Source organism: Perca fluviatilis, chromosome 7 (assembly GCF_010015445.1).
Source record: "Perca fluviatilis chromosome 7, GENO_Pfluv_1.0, whole genome shotgun sequence".
NCBI classification, from domain to species: Eukaryota; Metazoa; Chordata; class Actinopteri; order Perciformes; family Percidae; genus Perca; species Perca fluviatilis.
In genome coordinates, this window is record NC_053118.1 from 6,352,651 (window position 1) to 6,377,037 (window position 24,387).

The 24,387-nt window shown below is 40.6% G+C and overlaps 1 protein-coding gene across 12 annotated transcripts in view; it reads right to left on the bottom strand.

Moving 5' to 3' along the window:
* adgrb1a (adhesion G protein-coupled receptor B1a) overlaps positions 1-24,387 on the bottom strand; it is a 215,833-nt gene that overhangs the window by 58,940 nt on the left and 132,506 nt on the right. For all 12 annotated transcript variants that reach the window (XM_039805661.1, XM_039805658.1, XM_039805650.1 and 9 more), the window contains 3 exons: positions 17,741-17,816; positions 11,584-11,686; positions 11,415-11,458 (listed from right to left, as the gene is read on the bottom strand). In XM_039805661.1, the coding sequence (XP_039661595.1) occupies positions 11,415-11,458; positions 11,584-11,686; positions 17,741-17,816 (223 nt within the window). The remainder of the gene's footprint in view (positions 1-11,414; positions 11,459-11,583; positions 11,687-17,740; positions 17,817-24,387) is intronic.

A 24,387-nucleotide genomic window follows, 5' to 3' on the forward strand; every position in this document is an offset into this window, starting at 1 on the left:
ACCATAGGTGAGGGTAGAAAACGAAAATTAAACGGTAGATTGAGAGATTTGCCTTCTGGCTCAGCTCTCTTTTCGTCACAATGGTGTGATAAAGTGAATGTAATACCCTCCCGCGCTACGCAGATTCTCCGGCCAATCTCCTGCTCCATTGTCTCCTCACGCGCGAACATGCCCCCAAGGTACTTGAACTCCGTCACTTGGGGATAAGGACTCATTCCCTACCTGGAGTAGGCACTCCATTGGTTTCCTGCTGAGAATCATGGCCTCAGATTTAGAGGTGCTGATCCTCATCCCAGCCGCTTCAAACTCGGCTGTGAACTAATCCAGTGAGTGCTGAAGGTCACGGACTGATGATACCATCAGAACCACATCATCTGCAAAAAGCAGCGATGAGATCCCCAGCCCACCGAACTGCAACCTCTTCCAACCATGACTATGCCTCGATATCCTGTCCATGAATGTCACAAACCAGATTGGTGACAAAGCACAGCCCTGGCGGAGGCCAACCAAAGGACAGCGCCTGGGGGTCGGAACGGAAGGTAAGGCCACAAACCCTTGTTCTTTCGGTCCAGGCAGCCAACAATCTCTTTATAGTATCATAATGTCTGGTGTCCATGGATTGTACATATCAGTTAATAGTCATGGGGAGCATAGTTTATATCGACGACGTTTCATTTCAAGAGAAAACTCAGATTGGACAGAGTCTAGCTAGCTGTCTGGATTTACCCTGCAGAGATCTGAGGAGCAGTTAACCATAGTCCTCAGAAATCCACCGGAGTTTAGAACGCCAACACAAAGAAAGAGGAAGGGGACGGACATCCGGCAGAAAATGAGAGACATCCGGCGTTGAAATACACAAGATATGGGGTAACATTTCAGGGTATTCATCAATGTCCTGTGCTCACAAATAGCTAGTGAGTTGGCTGGTATGTGACATAGAATGGATTAGCATGCTTTGAATATAAATACAGGAGAATGTGTGCAGACTGTTGCCTGTAATGCAGCCTTTTTCTATTCAGAAACACTTGTAAACAAGCATGCCCCCTGCTCACTGAACTTCATCTCCTCTCCTATAATTGTATTACAGTAATTGATGAAAATTTAAGTCCACAGTGCTCAGCTCCAACATCTTTGATGAATTGAGGCAGTTCCTCCGCATCAGCACTGGCCTCGTAAATTAACGGAGACAGCAGGATTGATTTGTATGATCAGAAGCGAGGCTAGTTAGTGACTGCAGTCTAGTAAACAATGTCGAGTCTATGCAAAAAATACCTCTCTCTCTCTCTCTCTCTCTCTCTCTCTCTCTCTCTCTCGACCTGCCATGTAGTGACTGTTTGAAGTCATACAAGTTCTATTTGTTTTCTGCTAAATACAAAGAACCACCCAAATCTGTATTTTTAAAGTAGCCACTGACAGAATTAATGCAATATTGCAGGGCGGTTGTCTACATGCAGCACTGATAGCAGTGCATGGATGATGAGGGGAACGGGCAACATTAGTCAGTAATGCAGAGTTTTGGTTAAAAACATTCAGAGCTAATCTAAAAAAAAACATTCGATGGAAGGGTTAATGCTGTTCTACAAAAACGTTTCTGTATCAGTATACTGGCTTAGCTAGAAGAGATCAATTTTCAGGTTTTCAAAAGGTTTTCAGCCAAAGCAACAAAGTCTTGTTCAAAAGACACTAGCAATATGTGAATTTAGTTTAAGATTTTATTCTTGATAATAGGGTTCATTAAAGAGTAGGATACTAAGAGTTAAGGCTTTGTATAACAATTTCAACACTAATATGTTACTACATTTTTGGGGGTCTCAGATTTGTTAAGTAATGACAACCATTTACACTATAAATCACTGGGCACGGACACATTCAAAGTGAATGTTTAAGCTATCCCTTCAGTTTTTCATTAGGACTTTTGGGGCTTTGTTATTGACATAAATGACTGGGCCCTTAGACAATGCGAAGTTACCTAACAGACATTTAGGCTTAAAGATGCAGTAGGTAAGACTTATAAAACTAACTTTCTGTCATATTTGCTGAAACTGACCCTATGTTCCAGTAAAACTACATTAAGCAGGTAATCTAAAAAAAAATAGTGTATAATAAATAATAATTATTATACACTATTTATCACTATATAATAATAATAATGTAGAGTGATTCGAGAAAATCCACCACTCCCTGTTCAGATTCACCAATCAGGGCCAGGGGGAGTGCCTAACTAAGTGTCAATCACTGCTCAGGCACACTCATTCATTCTCTCTCGTGGGGGGAGGGGCTTAGGAGACCGTTTAGGCTTTAGCAGAAAGGGGGGAGGGACTGAGAAGTTGTCGATGTTCAAATTCTTTGGCTAAATCCTGGATCTTCACAATCCTACCTATAGCACCTTTAAGGGGCCCCTGGGCCTGGGAGGCCTGTTCAGTAAAAACCTGGATACACATTCGAAGCGAAGCCCCGTTGATTCCTATGAGAGTTGCTTAGTGGTGCATGAAACCAAAAAGTTCCACTGCAACCTATAAAATGACCTGGATGATTGGCACTGCTTTCCACATTATGGAGCCCATAGAGCTACTTTCGGTTTAGTGCTCCGCTAACATTAATGGGGATTAAATTATTTAACCCTTGTGTTGTCCTTCGGGTCCCAGTGACCCGAAGGACAACACAAGGATTATGTACTTCCGTTTACTTTGTTGAGAATTGCTCTCTAAACAAGGGTTAATACAGCACCTTAGTTCTTGTTTGTACAGCATTTTGGTCAGCTTAAACTGTGTTTAAATGTGTTCTAGAAATAAACTTTACTTACTGACTTTACAAGAAACAGGGTTTAGAGAGCAATTCTCAACAAAGTAAAGGGAAGTACATAATCCTTGTGTTGTCCTTCGGGTCACTGGGACCCGAAGGACCACACAAGGGTTAATCATGCAGCTCTCCTACACTTTCCAAATGTTATGGGACCGAATGGATCAAATTCTGATAGTGAAATGAGTCATTTTGGGGGGATTGTGACGCTCAAAAAAATGTATCCCCTGATTTACAGATGTATTTTTCGCCATGTAAGTCTACAGGGAAAAGTCTTTTTGGGACAGAGGGCATCACATGACAGACATAGAAGTTATAATTCAACTGTTTGGCTGCTATGTCAAATGGGCTTCAAAGCCCAGCGCACTTCCTGGGGACCTGTAAAACACCAATGACCTAAGACATCTGATCACTGGCCTTTGCATTTACACCTGGAATTAATAAGCATACCTGTTGTCTCAGCCGTGCCTGCATTGGGATTGGATCCCACTATAAAAATCAGGCAGGCAAAGCTCTCAGGTAAAGGGAAGCAATGTGTGTACTAATGAGGGACTGCTACGACATGCACAATGGCAAGGCTCTGGTGACACATGGAAACAGCGGAAGCTACCCTTGCTAATTAGGCTAATGCTAATTGGAAGGTCATCATTGCAGACATGCGCACAACCTGTCCCTTCAGAATCTCCCAAATCCATGCTGCTATATGGGCTCAAATTATTTCTCTTCCTAAAATGTGATCACAATGCAGATGTGGTCTGGCTAATCTGATCCTGTGCCAATTGCAAACTGTTGTGCTGCATTTACACCTGCATTAACATGTTTTCCCTTATCCACATGAAACATCCATATACTGATCACGTTCATAACAGGTAGATATGGGCTCTTGGTACAGTATACTATATTCATAATAGGAGGCTTTGTGCCAACATTTGATCAGACACTGTGTTGAGAGAAAATTGTCCAGCAGGAAAATCCTTTGGAAGAAAATTAATCTATAGTAATAACATGTGGATTGGTATATTCTGCAAGCATGTTTGGTGAGTTTCCAGGTATTAATCTACTGTGTAAGAGGGCTGTCACTTATTATTCCATGTCAATCAATCAATTAATCAATCAAGTGAAACATAATCCCATCAGCTCCTTTAACTTGTGCCGGATTCATCATAAAGCAGAATGTGGGGTTGTAATGAATGTTGAATTCTCCAAATATTATAAAAATATACACTACCGGTCAAAAGTTTTAGAACACCCCAATTTTTCCTGTTTTTTATTGAAATTCATGCAGTTCAATGTCTTATTGTACTCTGAAATGAAAGAATAGAACAAATGAACAATTTAAGTTAAAAAATAAATCATGGAATCAATTTATAAACCAAAATGTATTCAACATTTTTGACTCATCAAAGTAGCCCCCTTTGGCAGATATAACAGCTGAACACACTCGTGGTATTCTTTCTACAATGGAAATCAAATATTCTTCAGAAAGTTCTTCCCAAATCTGTTGCAGAAGTCGCCATAAATGTGTGGCACTTGTAGGTTGCTTTGCTTTCACTTTTCTGTCCAGTTCATCCCAAACCAGCTCAATGGGGTTTAAGTCTGGTGACTGTGCTGGCCACTCCATGTTTTTAAGCTTACCATCTTGTTCTTTTTTCCTGAGGTAGTTCTGGCATAGCTTGGACTTATGTTTTGGGTCATTATCTTGCTGTAGGATGAACCCCTGACCAACTAGGTGCATACCAGAGGGTACTGCATGGCGTTGCAAAAATGCTGTGGTAGCCGTTTTGGTTCAGGGTGCCTTTCACTCTGTACAAATCACCGACCCTGGATCCAGCAAAACAGCCCAAGACCATCACGCTTCCTCCTCCATGTTTGACAGTTGATGTCCAGACTGAGGAACCATCCTTTCGCCTACTCGACGGCGTACAAAAATTTCAATCAGATTTTGATTCATCAGTCCATAGCACCTTCTTCCAGTCTTCATTGGCAGTATTTCTTGGTCCAGTCAAGCCTCTTTTTCTTATTCTGACGTCTTAGCAATGGCTTTCTTGCTGCAACTCGACCTATCAAACCTGCAGCTCGAAGTCTTCTCTTTACAGGTGAAACTGAGACTTGCTTATTACGACCACTATTAAGCTGAGCTTGAAGCTGTTGTCCTGTGAGCCGCCTATCACGCAAGCTGTTGACTCTCAGAAACTTGTCTTCTGATTCTTTTGTGGTTTTGGGTCTACAAGACCTCTTCCTGTCAGAGTTTTCCCCAGTTTCTAAGTGCCTTTTGATGGTGAAGAATACTGTACTCACTGACACCTTGACTTTCTTTGCAATTTCTCTGTAGCAAAGACCAACATTCTTAAGTGTTATGATGGTTTGTCTCTCTTCCATTGTTAATTACCTTTTTCCCGCCATTTTTATAGCAACACACCACTTTCTGCAGTACAATACAGTTCAAATAATGCCCACGAGGGTATGGTACCACAGTGTGTTCCAACAATACTTTTATACAAACAGAGGGGGTTGTGAGTAATCCAGACAAGTTGGAACACCTGTGGGAATTGGTAATACCAACTTTGAAAGCTTGATCAACCTCCATTGCTGCAGAACAGCTTTACATTGTTAACCCATTTCTTGTTCCCTGAAAAAGGCCTTTTTGTAAAATTCTGAAATGTACATTATTTTTCAGTTTTGGGTAACCTTACTATTTTTTTTAACCTCAGGCAGTTCACCACTTACCTTTGTACCATTTCAAGCTATTCATTGGACTTGAACTGCTAAAATGTCAATAAAAAACTAAAAAAATTGGGGTGTTCTAAAACTTTTCACCAGTAGTGTATATAATGGGAATAAATATAATACTCAATCTGTAATGAAACCTACAGTGAATAAGTGCAACAGGCTGTGGGCATGAATATAGTTAAGGCTGTTTGCTGTTTGTTTAATGAAAACAAACAAATGTTTGTTTTTAATTCGACCAAACTTTTCTTTAATGTCCTACTATGCAGTTATTTCTAGCTGTGTAGTCTCTTGTTGTGCACCACCTTCTCTTTGTATCATTTAAAAAATGTTATCAGGAAGGCGCACCTGCTGGGTTTAGGGCACTGACCATGCACTGCAACGTGTGTCGAGGACCTACATTTGCATATTGTTCCCCAATTTCTCTCTTCCCTCATTTTCTGTCAAGTCTAAAGGCATAACATATCATGACAAATTTTTACAATGAACTACCACAAAGCCTAACGAGAAATTTAGCCAACAGGTAGTCTCACATTGCCAGACCTTCCTCCACAGCGCTGCGAAGGAAGGTCTGGCTAGTCCACACTAGAGGATGCACACCCGAACCGAGCCTTATTATGTAGCTTGTAGGTGCGCGCCTGTGTTAATGTGCGCTTGTTGCCCCGTGTGCGCTGATGCGCTCATCTGTTGACATTTCTGAAAGCCTTCCTACAGTTGCTTAATAAAAGCAGGCTTTGCACACAAACAAACATATGTGTCATTAGTATGAGAAAAAAAAAACGAGATTTTAACTGTGTCTGGCTCGGACATAAATATCTTAATGCCTGTTGGGCACGGGCCAGGTTCGGTTACTTCTCTGTTGGACACGGGCTGGGCTCGGACAGAAAAATGCGGCCCGATCCGCACTCTAGTCCACACAACATTCCAGGATGGGAGAAAAACCTGTTCTGGTTTATTGGCATTTCTTTAAACCAATCACAATCGTCTTGCTACGCGCAGGCTGCAATGACGGTGCCTCTGCATAATAGCCTCTGGAAGGAACTTGTTTTGGTGGAACGTGTGTACGTTCAAAAGTTGTTTTAGTCGTGCAACAGAAAACTCAGATTGGACAGATAGTCTAGCTAGCTGTCTGGATTTACCCCAGAGATCTGAGGAGCAGTTAACCATAGTCCTCATAAATCCACCGGAGTTTAGAATGAAAGAGGAAGGTAACGGACATCCAGCCGAAAAATGACGGACATCCGGAGGAATTTCCGGCGGCACCTGAACAATCCCGGAAATGAAACATCGTTGATATATATTAGCCAACAGGTGAATCTACCACTTGTGAATTTATGTATTTATAGTACATCAGGTAAGACAAACTGTAAACAAAACCTAGTAATAATGTCAGTGTGAATGAGAAACACAGAAAGGGGCTGCTTGATATATATTAGCCAACAGGTGAATCTACCACTTGTGAATTTATGTATTTATAGTACATCAGGTAAGACAAACTGTAAACAAAACCTAGTAATAATGTCAGTGTGAATGAGAAACACAGAAAGGGGCTGCTGATGTTCTTGTTAGTGATTTCAGGAGATAGAAGCATGGTGCAAGTGATGGCCCAGGCTGCTTCACAGCTCTTATCAACATGACAAGGACTCCTCAGATTCCAATTTCTCTACCAAATATTAACTCATTAATCATAGCTGCTGTCCAAGATGGATTTTAATTTTGCATAGAACACGTCTCCCCAAAACCCCAACCCCCAACCCCACACAAGAGATTAGATTCTTCGCCCTTGCTATGTTCCTGTCATTGTCTCCCCTTCTACTGTATGCTGTCCCTTATGCTTGATGGTGGTGACATCCCCCCATCCCAGAGGTGGCCAAGGTCACCATCATCAAAAACATATAAAACCATCACAATCTATCATGCTAACATCTTCATTAAAATAAAATGGTTTTGAACTAATAATAGACAGAGAACCTATGTACCATGGATTGATAAAAGTCAAAAGGAATCAATTATTTGACAGGCTCGCACATTTCAGCAACAAGGCAATTCAAAGTGCTTCACATAAAACAAAGAGTATTTAAAAACAAATGGAAAATAAAAAGTATTAAATATAATAAGATACAAATACAAGAATAAGTTTCAGTGCAGTGTAAGAAATGAATAATTATTTGATTTGATATAGGTTGTAGGGAGAGGATTGGGAGGGAAGAGGGCAGTGTTGTATTTTGTGTGGCGTGTAAAATGTTCAAAATAAAATAACAAGATGGCCATAGGTGCTTTCTAGTGTGTTTTTTCCAGAACAATTGGGGTTGAGGTATTAGGGTAAATAGGATAAATAGGATAAATAGGGTAAATAGGTTTGGAATTATTTTTACAACTGAAATGAATTTTTGTTATTGCAGAGGGAAAGTACAGAAAAAAGGTATTGTATAAAAAAGTGAACGCCACCCAACCCTAGTTGCCATGACAGTAGGTGATAAGTTTTAATGGAAGGAAAAACCAAACAAGTACAACCAACTGCAATTATTAATGAACAAATATGACTAATGTAAACCTTCAAATAAAGGCCTCATTTAATGCTGCGTTCCAGGCAACACATAACCCGTGGCAGTCAAACCCGTAACTTACTACCCGTAAACTCGTACCAGATCGTTGTACTCCCAGTTACAGTTTTTGACACACGTAAACAACATTGGCAACCCCTGTTGATGCTGTACAGACGCCGGTGATTAATGGTGAGAAATAGACATAAATAGGCAACGTAAAGTAATTCCCCACATTGTAATCAAAACAATACACATACGATTGTGTACTACTACAGGTTATGTTTATTAAATGAAGCCCAAAATATGTCGGCGACTAGAAATCGCTAGTATCAGCTAGCGCTAGCTAACGTCAACGTTAGGTAGCCGCTAGCAAACGTTAACGTTAGGTAGCCTAACCTGAACCCTGCCAATGGCACAACGTTTAGCTAGCCAGCTTGTGACTTTGCCTAGAACGCTACCAAGTCGTGAGTCGTGACTTGAAGTCGTAAGTTACGGGCTAAAAACTGGAACGCTGTATTAGGTACTAATACAGCGTTCCAGACGCAATTTTAAATAATAATAATAATAATTAATAAAGCCTTCATTTAAGAGTTTATAGTAGTTCAGAATTTCATATAACACTGCAAGTAATTAAGTTTGAGTGACTATGAATATTGTCTCAATCGTCACTTTGAAGCTATATTTATACTTTTTTATTATTAGGGCAAGCTGTCATAATAACATCTATTCAATTTCTCAATATTAACTTGTTTTTTTCCCCCCCAAATCAGCTCAGTTTCTCTGGTTCACTCTTTGTCTTGCTCCAGGTCTATATGTGCCAAGCCACACTTCTTTTAACCCTCTGACTGAACTTTTGAATGGGCTGCTTTCCGTCTCTGTAACACAAGTGTACGTACCCATCTAAATGCAAATGTCCAAACCTGCATTGCAATAAGGCTGCCAAACGTTTGCTTCCTACTTTCCTCCCTCACTCTTTCCCTAGCTCAACGCTCTAACATGCTCACGCTGTTTTCTTGTCTTAAACAAATAGGGCACTTGAGAGCAAGGAGCAAATGAGGAGTGCTTTGAATCTGGTCACAAGCAGTAAAACTTAACTGTTCCATATCCTTTACTCCTTTTCCATCCTGCCATGCTGGCCTCTCTCTCTCTCTCTCTCTCTCTCTCTCTCTCTCTCTCTCAGATTCAGAAAAGGGTTTATTGCCACAATAAGTTACACGTACGTGGATTTTGCCTTGTTGAATGGTGCATACATAAACAAACATTAAACATTAATATGAAATAAACAATACATACAGAAAAGCAAATACATACAGTACATACAAAATAACTGTTGCATAAGAAAAAAGATGATGAATGGATTGAGTGCAGAATATGCAAACAATATATAGTATGCAATGGGCAGATGAATAGACCAAATGTCAATTTTTTAAGATTCTTAAATTTAAAGAGCTTTATTAGTATGAGAAGACATTGCTTATATTGCCAAAGCAGTTAACATGCAAATAAAAGGAAATTAACAATAACTGGCACAACATAAACTATAACATGAACACCAACTTAAAGGAGGATTACATGGTACAGCAAAACCATTACACAAGTCTCTCTTTTTTTTTTTTTATCGTGTACATGTTGATGTGTGTGCGTGGGCTGGGCGGGGGAGGAAAAGCTGTGAGCGACACTTTTAATTTTCCACATGCTGCATCAGTGTCGTAGCAGTGATAGCGTGGGGTTAGCGTTTTCCCAGACAAGAGCTGCGGAGCTGTCCAACACACTCAGCACCTTTCACTGGGGAGCAGTGCACTGACTTTGTCAAAATAACACAAAAAAAGACACTGTTGTCAGGCGCAGAACTTTCAGAGGGAACATGGTGGCTCTAAAACATCCACCTGGAGTACCAGGAACTAGCATATGTGCTGTAGAGCAGTGTTTCCCAAACAGAGGTACGTGTACCCTAGCAACGTTTTTTAAGCCAAGGACCCCTGAAAAAGAAAAACTGAAAAAACTGAATAAGAAATGAAGCAGGGACCCCTATTATATATATTGTATAAAATGCAATTGGGCCTACAATAACGTGTAGGCGACCTAAAAGCCTTTATATATATATTTTTTGCATAGAATACCAAGCTTTTTAAATAATAATTGTCTCATCTTTTAATGTTACACATACAAGAATCTTAGGATAATTGTATCTGTGGATGGCTACCTTAGTGACTACCTTACCTATAGGCCAGTGAGCCTATCAACAGTGGTGATTTATATTTGCTAATAATATGTTAGAATTGTGTTAATTTATTTATGTTATAATTTATTAAAAAACTGTTGACAATAATTTGGTGGCCCCCCTGCAGTGACTCTGGAGGACCCCCTAGGGGTAAAATAACGTCGAAAAAAAGTCAAAATCAACAAGTGCCAACTCAATTCTTGATTGGCCAACAGCACATTCAAATCAAATGCTTATGATACAATGATGCCCGAACTGGGAAATTAGTTGTGATATTTACTTGCCCAACGTGGCACTTTACTTGCCCCAGGCCACTGGGCAACCCTTATTGTTAAACCCCGCTGAAGCACAGCTAGTGACCCTTCCAAAAAAAGAAAAATAATACTTCTCCATAAAATCCACAAAGAAAAATGCAGAGTAATGCGTGTTTCCATCCACTGCTATGTGAAAATTAGGAGTTGACAGAGATAAACAGTATTCACCAGTGAGGGGCTATTATTGTTAGGAGAGCGTGTACTAAGATTATGTAATTAAAAGAGCTCCAGTCCAACTTCAAATGATGGAAAACAAAGTACAAATCTTGATGAAAATATGACATTTCAGATTGTTTCTTGTGAGGAAGGTTACAGTCTCTGGATTTGCTCCACATGCTGATGTTTTTGTCTCTTCAGTGGAGCGGAGGCATCAGTGGACTGTATTTGAGGATTTATTTGCTGAGCGTATTTCAGTTGAACACCAACCTTTCCACCTCAGCAAAACCTAAAGGCTTCATATTTTTATGACTTAGACTTAGACATCATGCTAATCGAATGTGTCTCTAGCTTGAGACAAGCTAGCGCAAACAGATTAGCCTGAAAACATATCCCAGAGAACGGTTGACTTAGTACACATATGTTATTAACCCTTAGGTTCATTTTGCGCCGGAATTGTCCTTTAATCTTTCAGATTTGGGTCTGGATTTCCAGGGTACTAGAATGGGGCAAGCTCCAAAAATGCTGGAACCTACATTTCCCATAATACAATCAATAGTCTAACAAACAAAACAGCTTACAAAGAGTCCACAAATTACAAGGTTAGGGTGCAAGCATGGTCAGATGAATGAAAAATATGGTGGATCTCACCTGTCGCTCTCGTCCCAGGATATACAGGTCTGGTTGGTGGTGCCCTAATGGATGTGGAACAGAAAGAAAAAAAACATCATTACCATAAAAAAATACTGGTTAAATAACATTATATCATAATAGTAATCATAATCATATTTGAAATTACTTTAAGACAAAAGTTACTCACGTTGTACAGGTGGGAGAACTCAACTACAACTGGAGCAGAGAGGGAAGCAGGGGTGGGCTTGATGGTCACTGACAAAACCTTGGAGTTGAGGACTGTGCTGTTTCTAGAGAGAGAGAGAAAAAAAAACATCAGTTGCTAATCTGTACACAGCCACAGTGGTGCGTTGAGGTAAATGATAATGCTATCTTTCTGATGTTTAGCAGTTACAATGTGTAAAAGTCAAAGGATCACCCAAGTCATTAAGATATATTGTCTTGAATGCATATCTGTTCCAAATTGCTGATCGCTCTAGTAGACGTTTCACTGGATAAGTTAGAACTTTGATTACATTTACATTGGTACGTTTAGTTTTTTAAGCAGACTTTTGAGCCAAAAGCGATCTCTGTGCATACAAGTGTTTTGAGCTCCCGTAGAAAAAGTAATCTCCCGTAATCTCCGTTTAAACTAACAAACCAAAATATCTCATCAACATTCTCGCATACTGGGCATGCACGTGCCAGGGTAAACAGGTTGCTGGTAGTTGCCATGGTAACGTTAGTAGCTTAGTCTCAGAGAACGAGACGTCAAGATCCAATCCAATCAGGGAGGCGAAACATTGGCGTGTGTTGCCAAAGGTTGGTGATGCCAAAGGTCTCTGTTGGCGGTTGCTGAGACTGCAACACAACCCCGCAGATTCCAAACCAAAACGGGGCTCTGAAACACCAGAGCAGTGTGAATGCGAGGTGTAAATGTCGCAAAAGATATTAGATTTTAAACCAAAACGTTAATAAATAGTAAATGTAGCCTTTGACCTGCTGGGAGTCACCAACATTATTAGAATGTATCCCATGGGGACCATGACTCTACCAAATGTTATGGCAATCCCATAATTGTCAAAACATTTGACTCTAAGCCAAAAATGTAAACCTGCCATATCACTAAATACATAATTTGGAATACATAAATGTCTGTATAACTTGCTGCGTTAGTCCATCTGGTAGATTGATTAGATATTTCACATAAGTGAATACGTTGACATGCTGGTGGCGCTAGATCAAAATTATATAGACTCATCGTCTGGGTATGTGTCAGATGTCTTAGCAATCCATCCAACAGTAGTTTAGACATTTCGGTCATAACCATCTTGCAGTGGCGCTACAGCAGCAGCCAAGGGAGCACCAAAGTCATTAGGATTCGTCCACTTGGGACCATGAATGTACAAAATGTTGCTGTAATCCATCTAATAGACGCTTAGATATTCACAATGGACCAAAGTGGTGGAAATATCAACTAACCGCCTGACTGACATCCAGTACCAGTCAAAAGTTTGGACATGCTTTCCCATTCAAGTGAATGAAAAAAGGTGTCCAAACTTTTGCCTGACATTCTTTGAGCCACATGGCTAGTAAATATTTTGAAATTGGTTGAGGAAGACTTGCAAACAATGACATCCAGACGAGTGCATTAAAGGAAACAAGACCCACAAGTGAGATTTGAACAGATTGACATTGCCTTTAGTTTAGTAAAGTTTGTCACAAAATGCTAAAGCACTTTGATGGAGCCACTTTAAACAGTAAAAGTAACAGTGTCCAGTCTGCTTATACATAAGCATCAGAATCACCTCAAATACTTATTCAACAATAAAACATGTTAACAGATTACTGACTCATTTGCTTCTGATGAGCTCGCCAGAATCGTTGTGCTCTGCTCCAGAGCAAACATATAACCCTACCAGCCAAGTAAACCCTAAAGAGTTTCAAGGATTTGTCTAGCATCTGAAGCAGTCCACATTGTTTTTCAATAACGTATCTTATCACACATTTGGGGCATTCTATTTTACATTACATTCTGCCTGTTTAGTATGCATTACAATTTCTGCTTTTCATAGGTACTATCAATCATGTGGAATGAAACAATCAGGTAGAAGTGAATTGCCACTGGAAGAACTGACACTGAAAGCTTCCAGTCGGCCAAACATGTTCAACAGCCCATGCTCCGTTTTCCAGTTCCTCACATCATCACTGTATCCTGTATGCACAATCGCCCTCTCGCCATTCCAAAGCACAATCAGTCAACTTAAATGTTTGTGTCATCTAGTCTCTTGCCTCAAACTTATCTCCTTTTACTTGAGGGGAGAATCCAATGCAGAAAAGGAGAGGAGACACGGATGAAAAATATGAGTAGAGCTGAGAGGTATGGAGGGAAGCAGCAATCCAAAGATTCAGAACAAACATGTGGGAGGACTGATGAGAGCGAGGGTCTGCTTCATTTCCCTGTTTCCGTATGTTATATTACCAGTTCATTACGTGCTAGTACCACATTATCATAATGGGGCGCTCCTTACCACCACAACCACAGGCATTGATAACAGGCTGTTACTCACAGACACACCCAGGGTGTGATTTCCTGGGGGGGGATGCGTGGGATTACCCCCTTTCTGGTCTACATATCCCTGCCTCTGCTGAATTATTTTTATCGACTTTAGCGACTTCACCAATAGATCATATATTCTAAACATAAATTAGAAGACTTTTAAACTAAGTAAAGCCCTGTAATGGGAACACGTAGTGCTATAGAACGATAAAATCCGAGCAGCAGTTGCTGGCTGTATTTAGCCACTACAGAGCTCCAGGACCCTGGCTACCAGCGGCAATTGTTTAGCCGCCAATAGGTGACTGTGAGCTGGCTACAGGCACCGCCAGATGATGGTCCTTTCAGGGGCCGTGGTAGTGGAGTTTAGCCAGAAAAAGTGAGCGTCATGCGGCGATGACAGTGTGGTTTAGGCACCAAAACGACTAGTTAAATTCAGGAAAAAAGATGGTGGTTTGGATAAAAACACTACCGAGGAACGAATGGCGGTTCCTGGGATAAAGTATTTTGTTTTCGCCGTGAAGTGAACTCGGCTCTCCGGCTTGAAAGCGCTGTGTTTTATGTTGACACCACGTTGAGATTATTTTCCATTGAATATTGAAGTGCATATATAAGTGTTTTGGCATGGCTGGCCAATGGCTCTATATCCATGGTATTGGAAGGGGGATTTAATTCTTGCATGTTTTGCATGATCAAAAAACAGCAGCAACTTCCTCCAAGAAATCCCTTTACTCACGGAGATAAAAGACATACATGAGGCCACCCACTGCTCGTAGCTGTTTCTGCATTAAATCCTTGTTTTCATTTAACTAGGAGCATTCACTGCAGCACTGATTTCAAATGCCCTGACTCTGCCGTGACAATCCATAACACTAGTAGAACCAGGGATATGGTTCAACAGTTACTGTATACAGCATATGTGACTATATTTCAACGTGAAGCTGGTTTTTTAAAGGATTTTTTGCACATTCTAATATTCTACAGTGTCCAATATAACATTTTTCACCCACTTGCCCCTAAGATTATTATTTTGGACATTTTAGGCCTTTATATGGATAGGACAGCTTAGACTTGAAAGGTGAGGGAGAGGGGTAATGACATCCAGCAAAGGGACACAGGTCGGAGTAGAACCCACAGCCGCTGCGTCAAGGAGTAAACCTCTATATATGGGTGTCTGTTCTACCAGGTGAGCTAACCAGGCGCCCAGGCCATCAGATTTTTACTGGCCGCTTGCATATGTTTACTGGCCCAGTAAAAAAAGAGGGGGAAAATCGTTTGCAAATTGTTATTTTCTTAATCGTATATGACTTATCTAAACAACAAACAAAAAGCCTATTCGGCATCTACAAATATAAATTCAGTTAATTTGGTGGATTTGCAATCTAATCATTTGTAGTTATTACCGTATTGGTCCGAATATAAGACATATAAGATTTTTTTCTTCCTGGAAATACATCTGAATTATATATGGGGTCTAGTTAGAACGGAAGTACAACTTCTAAAAATGCAAACAGCCAGAGAACATCTTACTTCCAAGAGATTGACAGGATTGTGTGATTACGTGACTGAAAAACGGAATGATGGGATGCCCATTACCAGAGCAGTCATTTGGCTGAAGGCCTTCGAAATATTTACCATTCATTTCAATGTGACACTTTCATCTAAAAAGATATTGAACATTTTATTTTAATTAAAAGATGTTAAAAACAACAGCCTAGCTTTTATATTCAATGCGTTTGTATTAGAATTATTTTCAAAGAAAATTATTTTCTTTATAAAAAAAAGACGTGGTCTTCAAAAAGTATTTTTCCAAAAATGAGTCTTGAAAGAGAGGGGGTAGTCTTATAATAAGGGTCGTCTTATATTCGGACCAATACGATATAATGTCTGTTAATTTAGGTGAAAGAAATTCACACTGCTGCCTTCACACACTATGTAAAACATTCAATGTCGATGATCATTATTGTCTATTTTGGTTATCAAAGAGTAATAAAAAACATTGTAATATGTTTTTGTATATGTGTTATGTCGCATGATTTAAGAACTAATTCTTAAATCATGCGACATAAAGAGAGACAAGAGAAGACATGCTGATCAGGCAAAAATAAGATATTTAAAGTAACAGTGTTTTATTTAGTGTAAATGGCCCAAATGGGCCAGCGACTGTCCAATTAACTTGCCCAAAATAAGTTTTTAAAGGCCCCGGACCATTGCTTATGTCAGACCCTGTTTTATAGTCATTGTTTTGAGTTGGTATGTGATCTATGCGACCAAAATTCTTTCACCTTTAAACCAATTGGTTTGCTTACATGCTCACAAAGATAATGATAACAAGATGATGATTTGATATAATTTTCATCTAATGCCTACCATACACTGGATACTGTGAACAGACTTTGAAAAGACTAGTGTCTGACACCATCTCACATCTAAAGACATCTAATGTTAAAGACTGTCATAATATGTAAAGACTGAGGATCTTACAGGGTCACACATTGCAACACTATACCTAGATTTGCTTTGACAACTTTAACCAAACTAGCTAGCTACCGCTAGCGTTAGCTGGTAACTCAAGAGAAAGTTTGCAGATTTTCTGTTCTGCCATACATGCAGATGAATGTCTCCAGTACCCGGAGGTCTGTGTTGATCTGCCGGTAAAACTCCTTTTGGATGACTCGCTTCAGAAGGGTTGAAAACAGCAACTTTCCCTCTTTAGCGTTTATATCCATAGCAACAATAAACAACACTGGCTCTAGCTGTTTGCTGCTTCCTGTTTGGTGCTGGAGGGAGCGCACCCATTGGTTATTGACAATGGTCACATGATTTAACTTCACTATCAAGACTTAAAACGTACGATAATATCAAACACGTTTGATTTTGTCGGATCATCAAGACAGGAAAAAGACTGACTATATCTGAGTTTTATGACCACTTTATACCAAGCGATTGAGACTACGGAGTGCCCCGACTCTAGAAAGACTCTCAGGATTTCATTCAGATATTGGAAATTAGTCTGTGACAGTGGAATTGCTTGAAAAGTAATTTGGTGTAGGGTCGGCATTAGTCTAACCTGTTAGCATTTTAATCAGCACTAAGCAAAAGAGCGTAGGTTGATGGCAGTGTTTTGTAGTTATTTGTTCATAAACCAAATTCTAAGTTACAGTCTTGAAGATCACTAAAGGAATTCAAATTCATCCTGAGAGGAATGTCTGTACAGAATGGATTTGGAAAGTGGACCTAGCGATCCGTTTAATCGTTTTTAAAGCATTCCACTTAAAAGCATACATGTCAACCTGCTGCTGGTGCTAGAGGAAATACCAAGGGATCACCAAAGTCAGTAGGATTCATTCTCTGGGGCCCATGAATGTCTGTACAAATCTTCATGGCAATAATAGTTGTTGAGATATTTCCATATCTGTCATGGTCTGTTCAGTTGTTAAACTAAAACACACTGCATTGAAAGCTTCAGAAAAACCTAGTAAGCAGAACTCAGGATGTTTTATAGTTGTTGTTTTTTTTATTAAAGCTGTGAAATACATTATGCAACATTCATTTAACATTTTCCTTGTACCCTCTATTGTACTATAATGGCCAAGTAGTGTAGAACAAAAAAATCAAATCCATTCTCCTGCATTCCTGTTAAGCGTTCCGTATCGTACATTTGTGTTCCCTGGCTTCCATGTCTGAATGCCCCCCCTCTAATTTCCCCTGATATTAATGGAGTTTCATGGCCACAGGATAACCTGGTTAACAATCAAATCCAAGCTTCTAATCTGTCAGTGGTAAAACAGTCAGCATTCAGTCTTACCTCTGCAGATTCAGAATGCTGCCCAGGTTTCTGTACAAAACGATGCCGGTCACAAACGTCGAGGACTCGTCTGCATCTGTGTTGGGGAAGAAACACACACACAAAGCAGGGAGGTCAGAGTCAAATAAGACAGGAGTGTCCGGAGAGACTGAATGGTTCAGTCTCTGATAATACAGTACTGTTATAGAGCAGAATGCAGGTCAGCCATACTGCCTCCACTCCTCAAGCCCCCGAGAGCTTTACACTGGAGCTGGCCTACATGACTAGTCAGCTATAAACACTGTCTCCTACACTGCTTTACAGTCACACACACAGACAGACACACACACACACAGATACACAGATACACACACACACACACACACACACACACACACACACACACACACACACACACACACACACACACACACAACTGACAAATCATTTCCATAATCTCCATAGTGACAGACAGTAGCAGCCCAGCTGACACTGTCCTCACCCTCGGAAAAAAAGGGGGGAAAAAAGGAAAAAAACTAAACTGACTAGATTTGACTTCAGCAGTGGAGGAGTAAAGAAACTGTGGCTTGGCTGAAAAGTCTGTGAGCATCAATATAGAAGCGCTTCTCAAACTATGGTCCAACTTTCTTTGGGGCTTCCAGTCCAAAATAAAGATTACTACTATATAATATATCACATCATCATTACATATCATATCATGTGCTGTGTACAATTGCAGTAATAAGTTCACTCACAGCACTATTTTCAACATCAATGACAACAACTACTATTTTAAAATTCTTCATGGGCCCCTGGCAGGGCTGTAGTACTCAAGTCCAGTCTTGGACTCGAGTCCGGGCTCGAGACTGTTTTTCTATGGTCTCGGACTTGTCTCGGACTGGCTGGAATTTGGACTTGGACTTGTCTCGGTCTGTGCCACTGGTCTTGCCAAATATGGCTTTTGGTCTCGATCGAGTCCAGGTTTCTTTATTATGTTCATAATAATATTGGAGGGAAAGTGAAACACAGCTTGGATAGGGATATTGTTCGGCTTTTCACAAGTTTATACAGCTAGCTAACGCTACGCTGACGTTTGCTAACATTAGCGCAGCAGCGTTAGCCTAGCCTGCTAGATAAATATTACGATTGCCTTCGGAGTTTCCCATATCTGCGTCCACGTTGTCAACATAAGACCTGTGGCGTTAGTGCTCCTTTTGTACCATCATTTAATTGAATGAAATATTAAGCTTTGCTCCTACGAGATGAGTGGGTTTTTGTTACGTTACACACAAAGCTGACTGGCTACATACGTATATACGTACTCGCTGTACGTATACCAGCGGACATTAACTAACAGTGCCGAGCCAGCCAGCAACTTTGGCAGTAGAGTTTCTGGGAGCTAACCACGACAGTATCGTCGCCCACAATCACCCTCTGCTTCTAAAAGCAGTCAATCTGCAGTGATGTTTGAAATGGAGACACACATGTCGTGCCTTTTCCCGGAGATTTTTTCTGTTCTGGACTCGGTCTTGACTCAGACTCTAACCTTTTTGGACTCGGTTTTGTCTTGGACTCGAACCTCAATGGACTCGGTCTTGACTTGGTCTCGACTAGTCCTGGTCTTGGACTCAACAAAGGTGGTCTTGACTGCAGCCCTGGCCCCTGGAACTAAAGTGGATCAACTAAGGACATTTGAGAATCACTGCTGCGTGCATGTAGTGACACCATCCAAACACAAAGACTCCTTCATTTTAATAAAGTTACAATCCTTAGAAATTCAGTCCTGGTTGACTGATGGTAGAAAAGGTGTGTTTTCAGTGCCAACTATTTGTTATACTCAGAGCCAACATTTTTAAATGATTTTTTCTATACATCACAACTGTAGCATAGTTGAGGTCAGAGAAAGATTTTGCTTTTGGCAAATAAAATATGGTTAAGGCATGGTAATAGAAAACTAAACACTTTGGATAATGACTGGTTAGGGTTAGGCAATAAAAGAAAAGGTTTGGGAGTGATTGTGGTTATGGAAAAAACAAAAAACTCACAACACATCACTGCGTGGACCCAAGGGTCCTCATGTTCAATCTGCCCAAGTCTGAGAGGACAGTCCGTGTTCAGCCCAACTGTATGACTGAGGGGAACATGCATTTGGACTGTAAGCGTGGACCATACACGCTGACAAACATGGGTTAACACGTGTATGCAGACATTAATTGTAGTATAAACCTCCACTGTTTGCATCTGTTTTGGAGTATATCTGGTCTTTTGTTCTCTATCTCTCTATACCAGGAGTCTTCAATGTTTTTTAGGCCAAGGACCCCTTAGCTGAAAAAGAGACGGAGCAGGAACCCCTTACTACATATATTGTATAACATTTTGTTGCAAAAATAATCTGGACCTACAATAACGTGTAGGGAAGCCTTAAGCCTTCACACACCATTTAATGGTGCATAAAATACTAAAATAAAAATTGTTGGCATATTCATGTATTTATAAATCATGTTTTAATGTTAAAATGTGGCATATTAAATCCTTAAAGTGGTAACTACTGTTTTTTTCAACCTTGGCCCTATTATCCTATGTTTTTGTGTCTAAGTGACTGATGGGAACAACAGTCTTTGACATTGGTCCGGTATTAAGCGAGATCGCGGCAGTCGGCAGCGGTGAACCAAGCTACAATGTAAGTTATTAGGGCCATAGTGCAGCTTGTATTTACCTTCACAAAAGTGCTGGTTCTGCCGCTGACAGGCTCAGATTAATATTCTACGTGTCTGACAACATTATGTGCATATTTTATTACGTAGCTATTTGACGAACAGCCTGCCTGAACACATGCACCATTTACCCAGTTGGGAATCCATCGTTTGAAATAGTGATCAGCCAATCACAAAACATCTACCTTACTACCAACATCTATTGGCTGATGTTGATCTGATCTTTGCTTCTCAACATGTGGCTGCAGCTCTCTTGGGGTGAGCTCCCCCTGCTGCGATTAAGAGAAAACAGAGTAGCGCCAGCATCGGAAGAAATTTGTCAAAACTTGACTGCTGGACTACATGAAGGCACAGACAGCCCCAGGGCGAGGAGAAGCCTTCTCTTTCAGGCTACAGTGTCAAAGGCGAAAAAAACACAACTCCATCTGCCGGGCCATCTGAAGACATCTAGCTCTTCTGCTCCAGCACACTACATGGCAGCCTGAGAGCACGTAGCAGTGTGCCAGGCAGCAGGCAGAAGCTGTAGCTCCCAGGCAACAGCTGAGCTCCCATGGGCATCAGGGGGGAACCGAGCAAGATGTGTTTGTGTGTGTGTGTGTGTGTGTGTGTGTGTGTGTGTGTGTGTGTGTGTGTGTGTGTGTGTAAGGGGGTTGAAGTATTATGTGTCCTGCTCATCCACTCTTTGGCTGGCCCATACAATATGCTCAGCCAGATTGTCTGTGCCCAACAAGAGCGAGCCTGGAGGGACTTCAACCAGTGATTCAATAAGTTATGTGTCTGTCTGAAGAAACTCAAACAGTTCATAGCCAAGTATCTGCCCATATATTGTATGTATGGTGTTTGTGCCGAATATTTGTTTGCATATGTTGTGTGAATATGCACATGCACGTTGTCATGCATAAGCATCCTTACTCACATGGCTTCACATATGTAATGAGCGGATATTTCATGACACTAGTATAACCGTGTCTGAAACACATGTGGCTCACTCTAATTCCTGCTTCAACACACTTCAGTTTGCAAAGAGGATTTGCCTTATCTGGGGCTCTTCTCAACCAGTTAGTGGTGAGAGGAAGTGGACTAAAAAACCCTTTAAAAGCGAGTGTGCACTTGTGCTTACCTAATATACTCCATTACCTCCTAACATGCCAAGAACGCAGTAAACATCATACAAATTTAACTTGCATCCTTGCTTCCCTGTCAGATATTATTTTGATCATGAACTTTTTGTGGTATTTTGCTTACGCCTCTTAATGGAGGCTATACACAACAGCAGGATGTGAGGTGAAGTCAAAACTAAATAGGAGAGGAATTTCACTTTGTCTCTAAATTCATTTGACACAATCATGTTTATTTTATTATATTCTTTGTTATGTACTTGCAAAAAACCACACAACTTCTGCTTATTGAGGAGCAGTTAACTGTTACCCCCTTAAAGGTTCCCTGTGGAGGTTTTGACCTCTAGTTGTGCTAAGAATAGGGCTGGGTACCAAAATCAATACCTTTTAGGCACGGACTGAATTGCCTCTAAACTATCGAAAAATGCCTCGTCATTTGATACACAATTTCCATACCTAAGGAGTAAATCTCATCAGTGTCAGTGCCCCAATAAGCATGCAGCATGCTTCTACCAAGATCTTATAATGCTGCTGATTGGCTGTCTAACGTTAGATGTCGTAGACACACTCAGGAAAAACTCTACGTTACGTAGTAGGAGCTGAAAAGTAGATCAAATGATTTGTGCCGTAATGTGTGATGTTGTAATTCCTTTTTGTTTTATAAAATTGATATTGAAAAAAGTATCGTTGAGGAACCAGTATCAAAGTCACGGTACTAGTATCGGCACTGTTATTGAATGTTTTTTAACTATACCCAGGTCTAGTGATGGTCAAATGAAGCTTTGCGAACCACTGTCTTTATTTTCCCTTAGTATTTTATTTTCTTTATTGTTGTTTTGTTGTATATACTGTCTCTACCTCAAAGCTGTAAACACGTTTTTGACAAATGTACAAACACATTGTGCCTTGAATGTTTGTATGACTGAAAAAAAACACTGAATTGCCATTCCTTTAACCTTTTTCTTTGAACAGAGAGCGCCATCTAGTGAGCTCAGAAAATAAAGACAGTGGTTCGCTAAGCTTCATTTGACCATCACTACCCAGCTCTAGCTATGAAGCTGTTTTCCATGATTTGGGTCCCTATCTGGTTTATTTTGTGCACTTGCACAATGATGTGATTCACAGTCCTCCCAATGGGCTCACACTATTCCCCTGCATCATCTACAGGTAACCGTAACGCACTAAATATGCTGCAACGCACCAACAAAGGCTGAGATGAAGACTGCTAGCAAGTAAACATGCTCGTAAAATGTTGCATTCAAAATGTTTTAAAGGTCCCATGGCATGAAAAATTCACTTTATGAGGATTTTCAACATTAATATGAATTCCCCCAGCCTGCCTATGGTCCCCAAGTGGCTAGCAATGGCCATAGGTGTAAACCGAGCACTGGGTATCCTGCTCCACCTCTGACAAAAAGTAAGCTCAGATGGGCCGATCTGGAATCTCCTCCTTATGAGGTCATAAGGAGCAAGGTTACCTCCCCTTTCTCTGCTTTGCTTGCCCAGAGAATTTGGCCTGCCCATGAGAAAGAGAGAGACATCATGGTTTGAAAACAAGCAAAGCATGGCAGTTGGTCAAGGCCACAGCCCCACCCTCCATCGTGCCCCCCTCTCCTCTTCAATAGCATTTAAAGCTACAGACACAGAAATCGCACATTCTAAGGAAAGCTCATTGTGGGACTGGCTCTAGTGGCTGTAATTCTGCACCAAGGCTGAATTTCTGGAAAGAGACTTCAGATACAGTATTAGGGGACCACTAAGGTCTATATAAAAGAGACTTCAGATACAGTATTAGGGGACCACTAAGGCCTATATAAAAGAGACTTCAGATACAGTATTAGGGGACCACTAAGGTCTATATAAAAGAGACTTCAGATACAGTATTAGGGGACCACTAAGGTCTATATAAAAGAGACTTCAGATACAGTATTAGGAGACCACTAAGGCCTATATAATAGAGACTTCAGATACAGTATTAGGGGACCACTAAGGCCTATATAAAAGATACTTCAGATACAGTATTAGGAGACCACTAAGGCCTATATAAAAGAGACTTCAGATACAGTATTAGGAGACCACTAAGGCCTATATAAAAGAGACTTCAGATACAGTATTAGGGGACCACTAAGGCCTATATAAAAGATACTTCAGATACAGTATTAGGAGACCACTAAGGCCTATATAAAAGAGACTTCAGATACAGTATTAGGGGACCACTAAGGCCTATATAAAAGCATCCAAAAAGCAGCATGTCATGGGACCTTTAAAAATGACTCTACAAATGCTTTATAACAAAGGACATTCCACACATATGTCATGCTCCTTAGATACACAACATGTGTTTTGGTGACTAACGCTGAATGTAAGTAAAACTTGTGTTTGCTGACAAAAAACTCCATAAGGCCCCCTTAATACTGAGAGGCCTCCACTGGTGTGAGTTTGACTTCATGTGGAGAGATCCACTGGGGAAAATAACGTAAGAATTTAAAATCAGACTGAGCTAAGACATAAATGCACACATTGACACCTTCCACACACATCAGTTGGTTACTTTTCTAACAACAGGTGCATTAGCTAACTGAAAATGAAGTTAGTTATTGAGCACACACAACATTACGCTACGTTTTAGCCATGGATCTATAAGAAGAACTGAAAACAGCATCTGAAGCGGAGCCCCGTTCATTCCTATGAGAGTTGCTCTGTGGAGCATGAAGCCATCACGGAGCCAAACATTACGCAGATAATCGGCGCTGCTTCCTCACTGTGCGGCCCATAGAGTATGTGCACTATAGAAACTTTGGTTTAATGCTCCACTATCTTGAATGGGGATTAAATT